Source organism: Epinephelus moara, chromosome 2, assembly GCF_006386435.1.
Source record: "Epinephelus moara isolate mb chromosome 2, YSFRI_EMoa_1.0, whole genome shotgun sequence".
NCBI classification, from domain to species: Eukaryota; Metazoa; Chordata; class Actinopteri; order Perciformes; family Serranidae; genus Epinephelus; species Epinephelus moara.
In genome coordinates this window covers 5,062,220-5,079,451 of record NC_065507.1, presented here as the reverse complement: position 1 = coordinate 5,079,451, position 17,232 = coordinate 5,062,220, and the positions used below count along the sequence as shown (strand labels likewise).

Here is a 17,232-nt window from a genome sequence, read left to right as displayed (position 1 = left end):
TGCACTTGAAGGTTGCCCGTTCACTTACGTTTTAACAGGTCTGACGCTACTATGCACCCCGGCTGTATCTAGGCTAACGGCTAACATGCTAACTATTATTTTTATGTCACTAGTCACTTGAAACAAATTTAGGACGATAGGAGACAGGTTGAAATAAACCGAAATTTCCCTTTAACCTGGACCCCAGATCCTCCCCTGGTGCTGGGGCTGACCTAAATGCTTCAAAGCTTCAATCATTGCCGTGGTAATCAACGTCCAAATCAGTAACCTAATTGTTACAGTTGTATGTGCTGCTGTCCCTTCTCCCTCCACTGTAGATCTGGCCAGGTGTGCTGCGTTACTTAACGAGGTGCATACACCTGGGGTGGAGGAGGTGCTTCAGAGCTGCTGTGACAGCAGCAGAGGAGAGAATCACATGAATCTGAGCGTGTTAAAGGTGTCTTACGTGGTTATTTTGGGTCAGTGGTGTAGTTTAGGGCTGCCCAAGAGTAGGGCCTAACAAAACACGTTTTTTCTATACCATTACTCCCAAAAAGCCCCCAAAATAGCCCATAAATTAAGAAAAGGTAATCCAACAAACTGTCGATTTACCGGTCTATCTACACCGGGGGCAGACCCAGAACACACTGGAGGGATTACATATCTCATCTGGCCTGGGAACGCCTCGGGGTCCTCCAGGAGGAGCTGGAAAGTGTTGCTGGGGAGAGGGATGTCTGGGATACTTTGCTTAGCCTGCTGCCCCTGCGACCCAGCTTCGGATAAGCGGTTAAAAATGGATGGATGGATTAGAAAATGGTTGGCGGGTCACCCTGCAACCTATTGCGGGCCAGGTTTGGCCCACGGGCCGTGAGTTCAGTATCACTGTTGTGTTCTTTAATGTCTACTAACATGATTAAGCTGTGTTGTGGTTAATCACCTCTGACCTGAAGAATCGGATCACTTGAGCGATGTCAAAGTTCTGGTCTGCACACAGCATGTCTCCTGCGATCTGCTCACACAAACAGACAACAGAAAACATCATATGGCCGACACTGAGTCAGATCTACCAGAACACACCCTGTGACATGCCGTGTGAATGGACGCGCTCCAACACCAACAACAGACGGACTCATCGTACCACCATGATGTCATCCTGCAGCTTGCGGCTGCGTATGGCCAGCTCCAGGTCAGCCACGGCCCCCAGACGGTCCTCCAACGTAGTGCTGCCATCATTTATGATGTTCTCCACGGGGAAGTCATTGGCTGTGGCCCAGCGCTCGTAGTGCTTATACCTGGTCAGAGTAACAGAGTGAGAGAGCGGAGGAGGAGCAGAGCGAGAGGCGTTTAACACGACTGCTGAGTCAACACCAGCTGGTTCATGCAGCAGTTAGAACTCACTTGTCTGCATTCGTGACCAGATACACCTCTGTGAACAGCTGCCGCCTGGAGAGAAGTCACAGACGCAGAAGAAGAAGTTAACCAGTAACTGTTTTAAAGTTCACAGATAACCAGAGATTAACCCTGTTCATGTTGGCGCCACTGTTACGCACATGTTGACCGTTTCCCACCAGAAGTCGAGGATCTTCTTCCCTCCGATGCCAGGAAGTAAAGCCTTCGGCACACCTGTCAGGTGGCTGTATAAACCTGTGTCATCATTCTGGAAGAGGTGGGAGTAAAACAGATGGATTCAGATACAGGTTACAAATCACCATGGTAACAAACTACATACAAATCTTTATTATTGATGTTCACATGAGGTCTATATGTAGAATATACACTTGCTTAGATGCTGTAAATCAATGCAAACTGAGGATATTACATAAACTCTAAGCTCAAACTGGGGATCATTGGTTTTCCTGGACACAAGACGTCACCTTCCAACATGACAACATCACGCCAGACACACGGATGGTGGACATGCACAGTTAAGTGGAGCTACAGTTACAGCTCGACTAGGCCATATAACTGGACTACTGTCCTTGTCCCAGTATACAAGCACAGGAGGGGAATCAGTTTATTGACCGAAGTGTGTCTGACTCCTCTACGATAGGTGGAGATATGTCCCCTTTCAGCTTGTTAGTATTGGACCTTTTTCCTGTTGACCTATTACGTCACAGACCAAACAACTGCCATTCCATGTATTTTAAAACATTCAACTCTTTCAGCCGACACATCATGAACTGTGTCTCCACGTCTGTCCAAAAAGACACAGCTCTGGATGTAGATTTCTCCATGTTGTTACCAGCTTCTTCTTCTGTTACACATTTAATGCTATTTGACTCCTGGGTCGAAGCTCGGGGTGGAAACTGTGGAGCATGCTCAGAGCGCCTCGGCCAGTTTGGGTCCGATTGACTGTATACATGCAGGAGGAATTCAACTCCCAGTCATATTATCTGGGTGTGTTAGTCCCACTTTGAGAAATTCTATCTAGTATGATTTCAGTCGGACTTACATGTTTACGTGGATTTTAAAAGCCTGGTTTTTGTCGGACTGACACAATAAATCAATTTTCTCATCTTAAGCTCAGATCTGATTATGTTTTTTTCCCCCGACTGAAGCGTTCTCACTCATAATGTGTCCTGGGACCATCAGAAATGTAAAAATTCAACAATAATTTCTGTTTTTACAGTTTCTAGCCGTGATAAATGATGTAATTTGGGCAATTTTTGGTCAAATAAACACATAATACAACCATTTAATTTGTATGCCTCTCCCCTGATTCAAAATAAAAAACATAAGTCCCTCCCCAGTGCCTAAAAATTACTTGACATGCCTCAACCTTTTTGCACCCGCCAATTCCCCCTCATAAGTAATGAACAGTCCCTAAGCGCTGAGAGAGGTCTTGGAGAGCTTCCACTATTTCTTTCACTGGTAAAACAAATACAAGATACAACCATTCAAATATGTATGCCTCTGACCTAAAAAAAAAAAAAATTCCACTCCCCCCTCATTGATAACGAACAGTCCCTAAAAACGCGTGAGGCTGTTATGTCAACCATTAGATGAGATCAGTAATTCTGCATACATATAAACCAATAAAAATCAGGGATTAAAAAAAACTCAACTTCCAGGAGGTGGTGCTACAGTGTTGTTGCACCACATTGCTCGGTAGGGGTCGGTGAAGACTGTGAGGCGATGATAAACATGCAATTTAATAAACAAATAACTGTAGGATTGTGAAGTCAGATGAGCCGAATACACCAGAACATCCTCATGACTCACTTAATGTCATAAAATGTGGTCTAACGTGTTTTAATTTCAGCCGACAGGTATCACAAAGGTGAATTAGCAGATTCTTTAACGTAGTTTGGTGTGTGCGCGCTGTGTACCAAACGTGAACTTTGCACTCTTTCAACTCATCTCTTCTCTGCTGCAGCATTAAAGCGACTCACCTTGATTTGTGTCTCTAAGACGGTGCCGTGTCCCGCTACCAGCAGTATACAGATCATTGGTGAAACTTCACTGTGTCCTTGTGTTGATTTTAATCAGTAAGAACAGAAGGCAGGGGCTGAGAAATATACGGAATCTGCAGGAGCTTAATTTTCCCAGCGGCAATGAAGTATTCTACTTCCGCATCGGACCTTCAAAATAAAACACTCAGGACTACTTCAGTTCATCTTAATGCTCCAGACATGCAGACAATTACATGTGTAATAAAAACACGTGTACATTTTTAACCAATTTACCAACTTTAATAAACACAACTGAAAGTGGCGTATGACATACAGTATATTATTTGATTTTTTTATTATAAAGACATACATAGCCTACCTACAATGCAATGCTTAACAACCCCTGTTTGTTTGTTTATTTATTTATTTAGTTAGTTACATTGTTGCAATGCAATTATTGTCCCCAGTGAGGTTTCATGAAACATACAAAAATACAAAGCAAACGAGCCGAGCGATGAACTGGATGATAAACATGGTGCCGACCGGTCAGAGTGAGATGGAAAACAGGTCAAAGCATGAATGAATACATCAACATAAGTGCGTTTGATACGGAGGAGCACGGTACTGCAGAGGTTAAGAGAAAGAAAGACATGAGCAGTTGGTCGTGTTTCAGAGCTTACTGTACTGGAGGTTAATGAACAATCATGTCTGAGGAGAAAGGCATTCAACGAGGGCTTTGTTAAACCGACCGACGACTTCTGTAACTAAAGATGTTAATTTTACATCATGTTATCATGATTGGGTTGTTTTCACCAGGCGAAGGATTTAAATTCTGTAAAAAGCTTCAAAGATAATATTCAAAGGAGTCATTAGGCAAAGAAGATGAATGACAATATTCAATTATGTCCCCTCTGTCATGCACGCTTGATCACAAATAAAGTATCTCAAAGCATTTCAAGTACTCTTTTGGCCCATACATGGTTGTCTTCAAATACCCAGAGGCTTCAGGCTCCTCACTGGGGGTCTGTGCTGGAAGATCCCACAATGCCGTGCTGTCGCAGCAGGTTCCTCAGGATCTGATTCTTGGACTTCCAGTCTTCCACCTGAGCAGCAACAACAGGACAGATATTATAGAGGTAATGTAGTGATAATGTCTCATCGGCTGCTTCATGACTGTTATCAGGAATGCAATAACCATGACGAGCTAAGTCATGTTTATCTGTGGAAACAGGATGTTCAGGCCCCAACAAAAGGCGCATCACACTGTCTTAGTTTTTAATTGACTGCCACTGATTTTTTTTTTTTTAAAAAGCAAAACAAAAAAAAACTTGCTGCACCTTTTTTGATTGTTGCCAGGCAACCACCCATCACCTCCCTACCCTAACCTTTCTGTATAATAAATCCACCATTTATTTTGGCTGGCTAAAACCACCTACTTGTTCTAACAGTAATCAGTGTGTAGCTGCTGACATGTTGAGGCAGAGGGTACTGTCTGTAGCTCTGGTTGAGGGTGAGAGGCTGTCAGCAGATAAACAGAGATCTGTGTGGGTACATGAGACCCTAAAAAAGAGGCTGGATCATGGGGAGTACCACCAGTTGGTCCAGGAGCTTCTCCTCCATGATGACTCAGGGGCAGTTTGACAACCTGCTGTCTATCATCAGGCTGTATAGCTCTGGGTATCCAGCAACCGCTACCACCAGTTTCTCCTCCATTGTTTACCAAATGTAAACTTGCTGTTGTGAACACCACAGAAGGCCCGCCTCTCAAATCATCTGACTGGACAATGGGGAAAAAGTGGAGATAATGTGGGGCACTTTTCCACTCTGAGTTGAAGATTTTTCAACTCAAGGAGTTCAGAGCGCTCTGGCAAAAACACCGGATGCCTAGAGTGCAGAAACGTGAGGCCTGCCACAACGCAAAAAACATGAGCACAAAGCTTCATTCTAGTGTTGTCACGATACCAAAATCTTTGTTTCGGTACCAATACCAATATGAATTTCGATACTTTTCGATACTCTTCGGTACTTTTCCTAAGGAAAAGTCCTTTTGGATACAAACCTTTAGAACAATAAATAATAGGGGTGTAATGGTACCAAAAAAAATCATGGTTCGGTAAGTACCTCGGTACGGACGTCACGGTTTGGTAACTCAAATGTTCCACCAAGTTTGTGTTGTCTCGTGTTGTCTCCCTTTGCGAGGCAGACTTTCTCTTGTCTTTTTTCATGTGTGCCAGCTGCGAATGTTGATACAGGTGTTGTCATACACACCACTTGTGCAATCTGTGCTCCAGTAGGAGCAAGAAAGGTGTTTGTGTGCATAATTGAGTAAAATAAATTAACTAAATTAATGAATTGAATCAATTTCAAAGTACCAGTATTTTCCAAATGCAGTATAGTACTGTTTGGAATACTCTAGTACCGCGGTACTATTTTAGTACCGGTATACCGTGCAACACTACTTCATTCTCGTTAAAAACTATTACAAAAAGGCGCCTCCAGCTGCTAAAATCCTTTCTGTGTGATCAGGGCCATAGACTGCTACATTGGGCTGATAAATGGTCTTTCATAACAGCATAGCTGAATGCTTTATGAGTAATATTCTGGCTTTAAATAAACAAATCTGAGTTTAGAGTTAAACAAATGTCCATTACTGCAGTGGTGTCTTGCTGGTAAACCAGTGCAATAACACTGTGAAGTCGGGCTGGGTGATGAAACAATAATCATCTAGTTTTCCTTGATAGAGGTATAATAAATGTTCGATAAATCTTCCATATGAATGAACCACCCATACGCCGGTACAGGTAGACAATGATGCTCCTTAAACACCAGCTGCCACCCAGCATTTAACAGAAGAAGACTTAGAAGATCTATAATCAGTTATATTTGAATTAATCTCCATTAAATCCTCATGTTTGTATTGTGAGTGACATCCTGACAACAGACCCCTCAGGGACCGCTACAGTAAAATGTCTGCCACTGATATCTGGGCTGAATAATGTCAGCATGTTTCCTGGCCGAAGCTCCACTTTTAAATTTCACATTTTTTCCTATTTTTAAACCATTTAATGCATCATTGATTTCATGTTTCTTGATTTAAATTATAAACTTGCAAGTCATCCCAGTTCAGCAGTTTTGCATGTGGACTGTGGAGGTCGGACACAAACTGGGTTATAACCAATTTCACACGAGTGCCTTAAGTAAAACGGAGTCCTACATTCACACAGCCAACCTATCAGTCATGGGGTGATTGCTGACCGTTATTAACCCACTAATCCTCATCTCCACTGTCAGTGTACATGTGATCCACCGCTGTAATGGCAGCAGAACGGATCAGCAGGCGGATCAGTTTACAGGAAGTGTTAAATGCTGTTTCACACTGACAGGGACAATATTCTGGAGAAGAGACAAACCTCCTGTCTGAGTAGCTGGTTGTCGATCCTGAGACGATCGAGAGTGCTGATGTCTTCCCCCAGCTTCAGGTTGCTCTGTCGGAGCTCCTTGATGTACTCGCAGGCTTTGGACAAGATTCCTCCTTTACTCTGAAACAAGAGAACGTAAACATTCAGAGACGGCTTGTTTTGTTTTCTCAATCTTTTTAATTTCAATTCAATTTTATTTATAAAGCCCAGTGCCCATGTTTACAAATGCAGCGACGACACAGATGTTTCATATACAAGACGTATACAACGAGGACAAAGTGTCTCTGTCTCCTTCCCTCCCTCGGCCTCTCTGTTGATGCTCTGTGCAGAAATAATGTTAATAGCCTGAATAAATAAAAAGATTTAAATTGTTTTCCAGCACTAGATTCATTTGAAAGGCCAAAAATGACTTTATAACTCCCCCCACAAAGATTTTGAAATGTTTCAGACATCATGGAGTTTGACCTACTTCACTCACCTGTCCCGTCTTGGTGTAGTCGATGTTACAGTCTGGGATGGCCTTTGACAGCTGCACGATCCAGTTGTTGATCTTGTCCCTGCGCCGGCGCTCCACTGTTGGAACAACATTTAGATTTGACGTCATACATGCTCAGATATTTTTAAGTAAAATACAGCCAACTTCTCACAGTGGATGAGAGTGCTCACCTTCATTGTGCTGGGCTCGCCTCTTATCATCTCTGGAACCCCGAGGAGCCTCTTGCTTTCTGGAGAACACAACAGAACAAAGATATTAAGTCGGCTCGACTTACAGGATGTAAAAGATTTCCTACATTAAGCTGTGCACTAATGCAACAGTGCTGTAATTCTGTTAAAACATAATGTATTTACGCTATGTATGGCTGAGTGCGAGGTGCGATTGTCCTTTGATTGGAGCCCGTCAAAACTTCTTGGGGTGACATCATCACGTAAAGCTGCCCTGTAAAATAAAATCTTACTATCAGCTGCAGAGAAGAAATATAGCATCTTAAAGGAACATCTTACAGAATCAATGCACATTAAAGCCTTTAAATTACGCACAATTAAAAAATACACTCCTCTCTGTCCTCCAAAAAATTAAAAATGAGTTTGTGGTTAATGGTTTAAAAAGTTCAAACTACATTTAATTGTAGTAATTATGATGTGAAAATGTCCCTGTGCTGTGTCAGGCACTAATTACCTGTGGGTGTGGTCTGTCCCAGCAGTGTGTCAGAGGCCTGCACTGTGGTCACCATGGTGCCAGTGGTGGCGTCTGCGATGGTGGCAGGGTAGTAGGTGTACTGCGTCTCTGCGCTGCCGTCTCCCTCTAACCCCTCAGGCTGGGAGAACACAGCCTGACGTCAAAGACATTGACTTGTTAACATTATCTCCACTGTTACTCAAAGGAATTTTAATTTTTTTTAAAAAATCTGTCAGGATTTTTTAAACCCACAACCTGGTTCAAGAGTTATTAATGTGGATAAAAAAACAGAAAAATGTTCTTCAACAGTGTTGCCAACTTGGCATCTTTCTCACTAGGTTTAGCGACTTTATTTCTAAAAACAACAACTATAGACAGTTTTATTCAGACCATCAGGGAAAGTGAGATATATGTTTAAATATATTATATTTCATTTCATTCCCATGCATGTTGCTCAGAGTGAGCACAGTCCACAGCTCCTCTGCTGAGTCTCTCCCCCTCTTTCCTTTTGTGCAGCAGCACTGTGCAGACACAGGCCAGGCCAGGCTGCAAGGTGGGGAGGATGCCACGGAGCGTCCTGACTGAGACTTCATTGAGAATTTTCTGCTATCACCTTTTGCAGCTGGTGCTAGCAACTTTCATTGGAACAGTAGTGTTGAACCATGCTGACCGGACCAGATCAGATTCTTCTTAAAAAGATCAGCAACAGAAATTCAGCACTGTACGTCAGACGAACCTGAGCTATAAAATATGATGATCTTTACTTAAGTGTCAGAGCAGCAGAAATACAAGCGCAGAAGCACAGTATTACTTGTTTGTCTGGAACTGCATTGCTAGCCAACTGAGTTTGAGTCTATGTTTACTTCCTGTTAGCTGACAAGGAAAATATAAAAGAAGGAAAGGTCATGGCGTCAGTGCCAGTGTTCGAGGAGCCAGACTTGAGTGTAAGTTGTACTGAAGTTGCCATAAGAAAAGTAAATGTTTAGACCTATATCATCCTTTAGAAACAGAGAACATCAGAGGCGACGATAAGTAAATCAATGACTTGTAATGCCTCCTGGCCACTAACAGTGGTCAATCAAGGTCACCACTTACTTTAAGGAAAGTTCCACCCTCAAACCCTCTCAAAACTTCAATGTAGCTTCAGTCTGTGAATGTTTGATGACATCCACAGCGCTGAATATTAGTGATGACGGGGTGTCACTGAACCTGTTCAACCTGTCACAATGTCTACCTCTGTAGCAAGGACGTTAGTTTATCCATGTTATTCTTTTACACACAAGAGAAGACATCTGTCCTGTGTTTAAGACAAAACATGTTTTGGGGTTGGTGTTACATTACAGAGCTTAGATTTGCCCACAACTCCTTTGCCATAAAGGAACTAAATGTGTATCTGAACACTTTAATAGCAGCAGTAGTGACTTACAAGGTTAGCAGATTTGTCTTTTACAGAGATCAGAAATTCACACTCATTCAGTTCAGTGTCGTTCTCACCTGTGTGACAGTCTGAGTGGTTGCGGGGAAACCAGTGACGAGGCTGACGGCTGCAGCTCCATCTGTCTGACCCTCCAACTGGCCATCTGACACCTGGATCACTCTGTAGGTCACCTGTAACACAACACATTACACAGAGTGGTCAATATTTCATTACCACTGAGGTGACAACTGTTAACAGCTGGAGAGGAAACAGAGTCTGAACCTAACGTCTTCTTTTAGGTCTCTATTAAGTAAAGTGGGTCATGAGTACAGAGGCCAGTGGGTGATGTGACTGACACACTGTCTGGCACTGCTATCAAGAAATGTGGAGTCACAGAAAAGATATGCACCTGTTAAAATCAGTTTGTATGTATACAGACTGTATTTATGGGAAGTTGGGAACACCCACAAGACATCAAGGAGGAAAACAAAGCATTCACGACATACACTACTGCATGTCAAATAAACATCCAGAGTTAAAGGCTATTTCAAAACCTGGACCCTATTTTCCCATTTGTGAAATTAGTTCAGCACTGAGAGAGAGCAGTGGCTGTAATGTAAACACTGAGGGCATGTTCACACCATTGTTCACATTTACGCACACTAAAAGTGCTTGTAAGTGTTTGAAAAGGTTACTGACACGATGCCTACTGCAACAGTCCTTTTCGCTCAAGAGTAAGATCCTTTTAGTTCAACCAGAATCAGCCCAAAAATCACTATCGTCAAACCCACCAGATTCCACTGAAATTAACAATAATTTTATCATCATAAAACACACATCATTCAAAATGAACAGAAGCACAATAAAACTCACAGACACCATCCTGGTTTGTCTTGCCACTGCTTTTACAATCGCCAATTCTGGTTTGGTTTAAAAAGCCCTTAATTCACCCAGTTAGATGTGAAAATAATGCTGGCCCTATACACGCTAAAATTGCTGTTTATTTAAATGGAGTCTGGTGGGTTTGGCGATGGCAATTTTACAGCTATTCTGGTAAAACAGAAAGAATCTCTCACTTTATCCAAAGAGTTTAAATTTGTTTAGCCACTGATAACAAAGTTGTGATGTGAACCACGAAGGACCTTGCTTGCGTGATAACATCGAAACACACCATCAAGACGTAGGCTAATGGCGTGAAGTAATGTTAACGTTTTTATGCTGTCTCGAAATGTGTATGGAATTCACTAAAACATGCTAGTCTATTACATCTACATCGACATTACACCTAACTATGAACAGAAACCAACTGTATCTATGCAATTACAGCAGAAAACTTGTTATATAAATATAGTTTTTCAGACAGTGATTTCCAACTGAAAATGAAGCTGTTATATCTCTCTCTTCAAAGCCAGACTCCATTCAGAAAAACAGTGATTTAACATCACTGAACACAGGAGCTGCTGGTCTACTCTAATGCGCCTTTTTCGGGGCAATGGGGGGCGTGAGCAAGTAACAAAACGTGTAGCTCAGCATGTGACGTAAACAGTGACGTGGGAGGGAAGCCGCGGCTAGTCATGCTGCGATTCTCTCGTAAATCGGGGCCGTCCTTCAGCGTCCCCGTCATCTGACGGTTAATGGCCTCTTCGTTTGCGAGGACAAGGAGGGCGCGCAATTCCTTGTCTCCCCAGTTTCTCATCTTTACAGTGTCTGTCAGGTTTGTGTTTCCCTCTTGCTACTAGCTGCTCGCTAATTCCTGCTATCAGCTGTTTCCTGTTTATCCACCGCCAGTGGCTCGCACGTGTGGCGTCATCAGCAGCTCCTCCCATTGTGGAAGGCCGCCTCGGTCTGTTTAAACTAAAAGGGTTCCGCCAATATGTCTACCCTACGTGGCGGAAAATTGGGCACCTCAGATCAACTCGCCTTTCCGCCTCTGTGTGTCTAAACGCTCGCAGCTGGCCGGCAAATCGGCCCAACATTTGCGGAAAATCTGGCAGTGTAAAGGGGCTAAAGAACGTCTCTCCACAAATGACCAAATGTTTTTGTCCTACCTGCCCGCCTGCTCCTTCCGTCTTGAAGAGATATTTGATGGGCTGGTCGGTGAAGGTGGCAGCAGACTGGATGGTGGCGATAGCTGCCGGGTCCTCTGCCGTGGCTACGGACCCTGACAGAACACAAAGCCACATAAGATGTTAGTCAACTTTATAGATTTCAAAAATAGCTCATGGGAAGAACAAATTTAAGACGACTTAAAACCATATTATTAGTGCTTCAGGTGTCCTTGGATGACCATGTGTGATCTTATAACGTAAAAGAGTGTAAGGAAATGATATATGGGAACTACATACAAAGTTTTAATGGTTTAAGTGTCTTAGGACATACACCAGTGATACTCAGCTTATGGCCTGCGGGCCAGATAGAGTGCCAGGTGGTGATTTTACACGTTTAACACGAACAGCGAGCTCACAGCTGAAAGTCTGGAGTTTTTGACCAATCCATCTCAATGACCCGTCTGTCCAATGTGGACTTTCTGGCTTTTTATTAGGGGTTACTGTAGTTTCCCAGAGTGTCAACAAATACCGCCGCCTGGGTCGTGTCATACCGCTGCTAAAGGTGCCTCTGTGCAGCTGTGTCCAACGCTGACGGCCACTAATGCCTGGTTCACACTACACCACATTTTTGTCTGTTCCAACAGTCACTGTGTCACATTGGGTTGGCTGAACCCTGAATGTGCTCAAATTTTAGAAACACCCCTGCTTAAACCTGACAGCTGCTGTGACTGGCCCCTGGCTGCCTGTCATTTTGCAAAAGTGGCCCCCAGGTAAGGCCAGGTGAGCACCCCTGACATACAGTCACAGTGGCTTTAAATGTGCTATGATACTTCAGGGACATAAGATAACATTGAAAACCTGAACCACCACCAATTTAGATTTGTCAACTTTCAAAGGCAGTGTGTGACACTGAGGAGTTTGAACCATTAAAGCACATATAAACCGCATTTTGTAACTTTACACTTTTCCCAGCACAGTTAAGATGGTGACATTAGCAGAGTAATAGTATTTTATTTTACCTTCCTCGTTGACGGTGACACTTCCATCAGGTTCAGGGCTTTTCTGTTGGCTGCACACAAACACAAACACACACACACGCGCACACACACACACAAACACAAACACAACAGAGGAGTCATGTTGTGGTTCGATTAATCACATTATCAAATTAACTACCAGCCCGTCAGTGAACTGGAGGGCTAACAATGTATTGGTGCTGTTACTGGTTGACAATGGCGCATGTTACCGTCCCACTCACCTTTTCATTTCTGCCGACAGTCTTGGACGAAGAGACCGCCTTCGCTCGCGCCCTCAGCCAGACTGAGAAACAAGTTCATAAGTTTGACACGAACCCGGAAGAAACTTTACTCTGAACCAAACAACACTGACTGCAGATGTGTCTTTACACCACAACAACCCTGGAGATTAAACCCGGGACGGTTTTAGGATGGGGCTGTCGGTAGCTAGCTGAGTGGCTGCTGTGCGCGAGCTGAGTCAGAGAGAACGTTACCACGGGTGATACCGGAAGCTGGCTGTCTCTGCCTTCAAAATTAAAGCTGAAAAGAAGTGAGCGATAAAAAAAAAAAAAATGTAAATAGGTTTAAAGACATGATACTCAGGAGATACAGGGTTGAAGGAGGGGTCTGAAATTCACCAGCTGTTCAGAGGGATTGCTGCTTATTTTCTCAACTTAGGCTTCTACATATATATATTTTTTTTATGTTTAAAAAAAAATGTATTCATTTGTGAGTTTAAAAACATATCTGTACTGGAAATTATGTACATTCATATTAATATATTATATATTAATTTACTGAACTATATAAAAGATAGCAGGACAAGTTGATTAGGATATTTATGTAATATTAATATTAATTTAGTGTATATGATACATTTACACAGGTTTATATTTGTAAGAAATATATTTTGTAATTAATATTATATATTCACATGGGTTATTTTTGTGGGACAAAGTTAAGTTGTAATAAAAACTGCATATATAGAAAAGTCTATGGTAAGGTAATAAAGCATAAAAGAAGAAATTACCAAATTAAAAATGAGTGAGCGTTACTGTGTTCCTCAAAAAATTTAAAATAAGGTATAAAGATATATCACTGCTTACTTTCTCAACTTATATACATAATTTATTTTTCTTTTTAAAACAATGTATTAATTTGTGTTAAATAGTTATTCATTTATAGATATGTGGCTGTACACATACATATATATATATTCATTGGGGAAATTATGTAAATTCATAGTTATATATTATATATTTTAGATATTAATTTACTCAAATATAAAAAGAAAGCAGGGCAAGTTAATTATGACATATATGTAATGTTACTATTTATTTTTGAGGCAAAAATAATTGGTGATACATATATATCATACATTTAGATGGATTTATATTTTGTAAGAGATATTTTGAGATTAATATTATATATTTACATGGGTTATTTTGTGGGATAAAGTTAAATGGTGATTAAAACTGTATATTGAATATGTATATTAAACGTCTAAGGTAAGGTAATTTTTGTATTTCTTTATTTTAGTTTAACTTTATTTTATTTTATTTTATTTTATGTTAACGTATTTTATTTTGGAGACACGCACCGGAAGTCCTGTGTTTCACTGTAGCTAGCATGACACGGATCTTACGTGTCTGCTACATTACACTCGGCCCCAGCGGTTTTTACAGATGTTTAACAAAGCACTTTCCTCTTCGCTAACTTTGTGAGCGCAGTGTTCGCTACAATAAATTCACACAGTCAAAATACGACATTCAAAAAGCTAAAATATTCACATGGTGCTGAGTAACGTTGGAAATATTCCTGTGTGAACAAAGATCTACTTACGCCGCAGAGGTCCCTCCCCCGATATTTGTCAACACACCAACGTCGGTGTCGGTTTACGCATGCGCGAAAGATTCTTTTCAGCTGATTGCAGATCAGTTGCTAACTGTTGAACAGAGCTTTAAATACAGTGAGCAGTGCGAACAGCTGACCCGCGGTCAGTGAGTGATACTGACATGGTTTCGATGGAGATGGGGCGTTGAGGGACTGTTGTGTTTCTGAAACTCTCGGTTACAACAAATAGTTGACAGCCCGATTTTTTAAGAGTCGAAGAATGTTTATTTTATTTTATTTTATTATATTTCATTTTATTTTCTTAACTTAACCTTGAACTTTTAACAAACAATGTGAACAGAATCAAATGAAGCATTGACAAAACAAAACTAAATATTTTTAAAAAGCAAACAGCGAACTTACAAAAAAAGATGATTAAAAGTCCACAGAATAAAAGAAAGTAAATTTTAAAAAAAAGAATATAAATAAACAGTGATAAAATACATGTTATTGTCATATTGGACAGAGTACTTTTACTTTTGGTACTTTAAGTATATGTTGCTGCCTAACCTTTTGCACTTAAATTTAGGTTTTCATAGCATGACTGTTACCTGTAACAGAGTATTTCAACATGGTGGTATTGGTACTTTTACTTAAGAAAATAATCTCAGTACTTGTTCCACCACTGAAATCTGGCAAGAAGTAATTAGACTAATGAGGAAAAATGCATCAATATCTTTGTTAGAGTAACCAAAGCACCCAAACACAACATTTCTATAGTAAATAGTCACATCCAGGGGTTTGTACTCAGCTATAGATTCAGTAAGATCTTTCCACAGCTAGAATTGTGCATTTCATATTTTATATCTTCCAGCATTCATTATTTAACACAGTTGTTTTTTTACTTTTCAGCACCTTCTACAAAAAATAATTAGCTAATCAATCAATTAATTCAATTCATTTTTATATTTAATTTAATTTAATTCATTTTTATATTTAATTTAATTTAATTTTGTACTTTTTTTAAAATCTTTTTTTTTTATTGTTCAATTGATTTCACCATAAGGAAAATTCCACATCTGCAAAAAGAGGTGGGTGGACTCATGGACAACATGACACCACAGAAAGAGGCCTTAGAAATAAAAAGGCAATAAAAATGAACAATGTGTTTAATAAATTCCTGATGATCAGATGAGACAGTATTTTGAGTTCATATCACTTCCCCATTATTTATCTTATTTTTTTCTTTTCTTTAGGCTAAATATATCGCTGTGTATATATATATATATATATATATATATACACATATTTACCTATAGACTGTAAAATCACTCACATGGTGTGTATGTTTGTTTTTTCAATAAAGAATTTAAAAAAAAAAAAAAAAAAAATGACAAATGAACGCAGTGTCCAAACCAGCCGAGTGGGATCACTGTTGAGGCGACGAACAGCTGGGTGTGTGACTTTATTATTGTCACAACTGTATTAACATAATCGCTTAAACATTTACAGGGAGACCTATAATTAATATAAAACCTCAGAGGGAACACATGTTCTACAACAGCGACCACATAAACTTCAGACTTTGACAATCTGTCAGAGAAACTCCGCCTCACTGACATGAGGAAATAAGTGTTTACTGTTGTATTCAGTGTACCTGTGGTGTTTATGAGAGTCTGTAACAGAATGAAAGACAGCAGGTCAGAGCAGAGGGAGAGAAAACACTGGACAGCGCCCGTGGTTTGATCCCATGGAGGGAGAGAACCTCGTAATCTGATAGATTTGTGGAGCGAAGTAACCACTGAGCTACACCAGTGCGTCTGTAACAGCAGGAAACAGACCTTATCAAGGCTGCTGCTGTCTGCTCTGTAGCTCCTAATGGACAAATGATTCTATAATGATACTTTAACAGTGTTTTGATCCTATTAAGGGAGGGATACATCTATAATCCAGCTGTTGTGGTGCAGTTTGGAAGAAAGAAAACACTGGACAGCGCCCGTGGTTCGATCCCGTGAGGGATGGAGAACGTCGAAACTTTCAGGTAAGTTTGGTGATCGAAGTAACCACTGAGCTACACCAGTGCGACTGTAACAGCAGGACACAGACCTTATAAAGACGACATATCACGAGTCATGTTTTGGTTCCACCCAGGACAACAGGACACGAGTCATGTTTTGGTTCCACCCAGGACAACAGGAACAAGACAGGAACTGTTCCTCCAGCCTGTAATTAATGTGTTGCAGAAAAAAATAATGCATGGAAGATAATGGATAAATAAATACACAATTAAATGCTGGAATAAATAGAAAAATATAAACATTAATATTTAAATAAATGAATAAACAGAAATAACACTTAGATAAAAACAGAAACTATTAAGAAAATTGTGAACCCTCACAGAGGACATATGGAGTATTGTCAAGAGGAAGATGAGAGACACCAGACCCAACCATACAGATGAGCTGAAGGCTGCTGTCAAACCAACCTGGGCTTCACTAACACCTCAGCAGAGCCACAGGCTGATGGCCTCCATGTCACGCTGCACTGATGCTCGTGCAATAGCAGCCCCGACCAACTACTGAGTGCATAAATGAACATACTTTTCAGAAGGTCGACATTTCTGCATTATAATCTATTTTTCTGATTGGTCTTATGTGATATTCTAATATTTCAAGATACTGGATTTTTGTTTTCATGAGCTGTGAGCTGTAATCATCAAAATTAAAACAATAAAAAAGGTTTGAAATATTTCACTCTCTGTGTAATGAATCTAAAATATTAGAAAGTTTGACTTTTTGAATTACATTAGGGGAAAATAATGAACTTTTTGTGATGCACCTGTAAGTTTCCTGCTGTTACAGTCGCACTGGTGTAGCTCAGTGGTTACTTCGATCATCAATCCTCTCTGAAGGATTCACTGCTCTCCATCCCTCCCTGGGATCGAACCACGG

General features: G+C 40.8%; 2 protein-coding genes across 5 annotated transcripts in view; both read right to left on the bottom strand.

Annotated features, from left to right (window-relative positions):
• gkup (glucuronokinase with putative uridyl pyrophosphorylase) overlaps positions 1 to 3,555 on the bottom strand; it is a 12,351-nt gene extending 8,796 nt beyond the window's left edge. Inside the window, exons 1-5 of one of the 2 annotated variants that reach the window (XR_007571399.1) lie at positions 3,372 to 3,555; positions 1,530 to 1,636; positions 1,378 to 1,422; positions 1,118 to 1,271; positions 917 to 988 (exon numbers count right to left, since the gene is read on the bottom strand). Coding sequence is in view for 1 of the 2 variants with exons in the window: in XM_050067027.1 (XP_049922984.1) it covers positions 917 to 988; positions 1,118 to 1,271; positions 1,378 to 1,422; positions 1,530 to 1,636; positions 3,372 to 3,428 (435 nt within the window). In the remaining variant the exon portion in view is untranslated. The remainder of the gene's footprint in view (positions 1 to 916; positions 989 to 1,117; positions 1,272 to 1,377; positions 1,423 to 1,529; positions 1,637 to 3,371) is intronic. The other variant, XM_050067027.1, reaches the window with a different exon arrangement.
• A 94-nt stretch (positions 3,556 to 3,649) lies between these two features.
• usf1 (upstream transcription factor 1) lies at positions 3,650 to 14,340 on the bottom strand. Of its 3 annotated transcripts, none has more exons than XM_050067300.1 (11): positions 14,291 to 14,340; positions 12,691 to 12,752; positions 12,452 to 12,501; positions 11,433 to 11,545; positions 9,462 to 9,575; positions 7,968 to 8,121; positions 7,640 to 7,727; positions 7,457 to 7,515; positions 7,260 to 7,363; positions 6,782 to 6,910; positions 3,650 to 4,474 (listed from the first exon to the last, which is right to left on the bottom strand). In XM_050067300.1, exons 2-11 carry the CDS (start codon positions 12,696 to 12,698, stop codon positions 4,385 to 4,387), a joined length of 909 nt encoding a protein of 302 aa, XP_049923257.1. In that variant the 5' UTR covers positions 12,699 to 12,752; positions 14,291 to 14,340; the 3' UTR covers positions 3,650 to 4,384. The 3 variants fall into 3 exon arrangements, with proteins under 3 accessions (XP_049923257.1, XP_049923275.1, XP_049923266.1); XM_050067318.1 differs by having other exon boundaries at positions 7,269 to 7,363; XM_050067309.1 differs by lacking the exon at positions 14,291 to 14,340 and having other exon boundaries at positions 12,691 to 12,942.
• Between the last annotated feature and the right edge of the window lie 2,892 nt (positions 14,341 to 17,232).

Bases quoted from the DNA above. Each gene is read 5' to 3' on its own strand.
- usf1 (XM_050067300.1), bottom strand. The intron at 9,576-11,432 runs GTAGGACAAAAA...GTTGTGTTACAG, and splicing joins CGGAAGGAGCAGGCGGGCAG to GTGACCTACAGAGTGATCCA. The intron at 7,728-7,967 runs GTAATTAGTGCC...TTTATTTTACAG, and splicing joins GGGACAGACCACACCCACAG to GGCAGCTTTACGTGATGATG.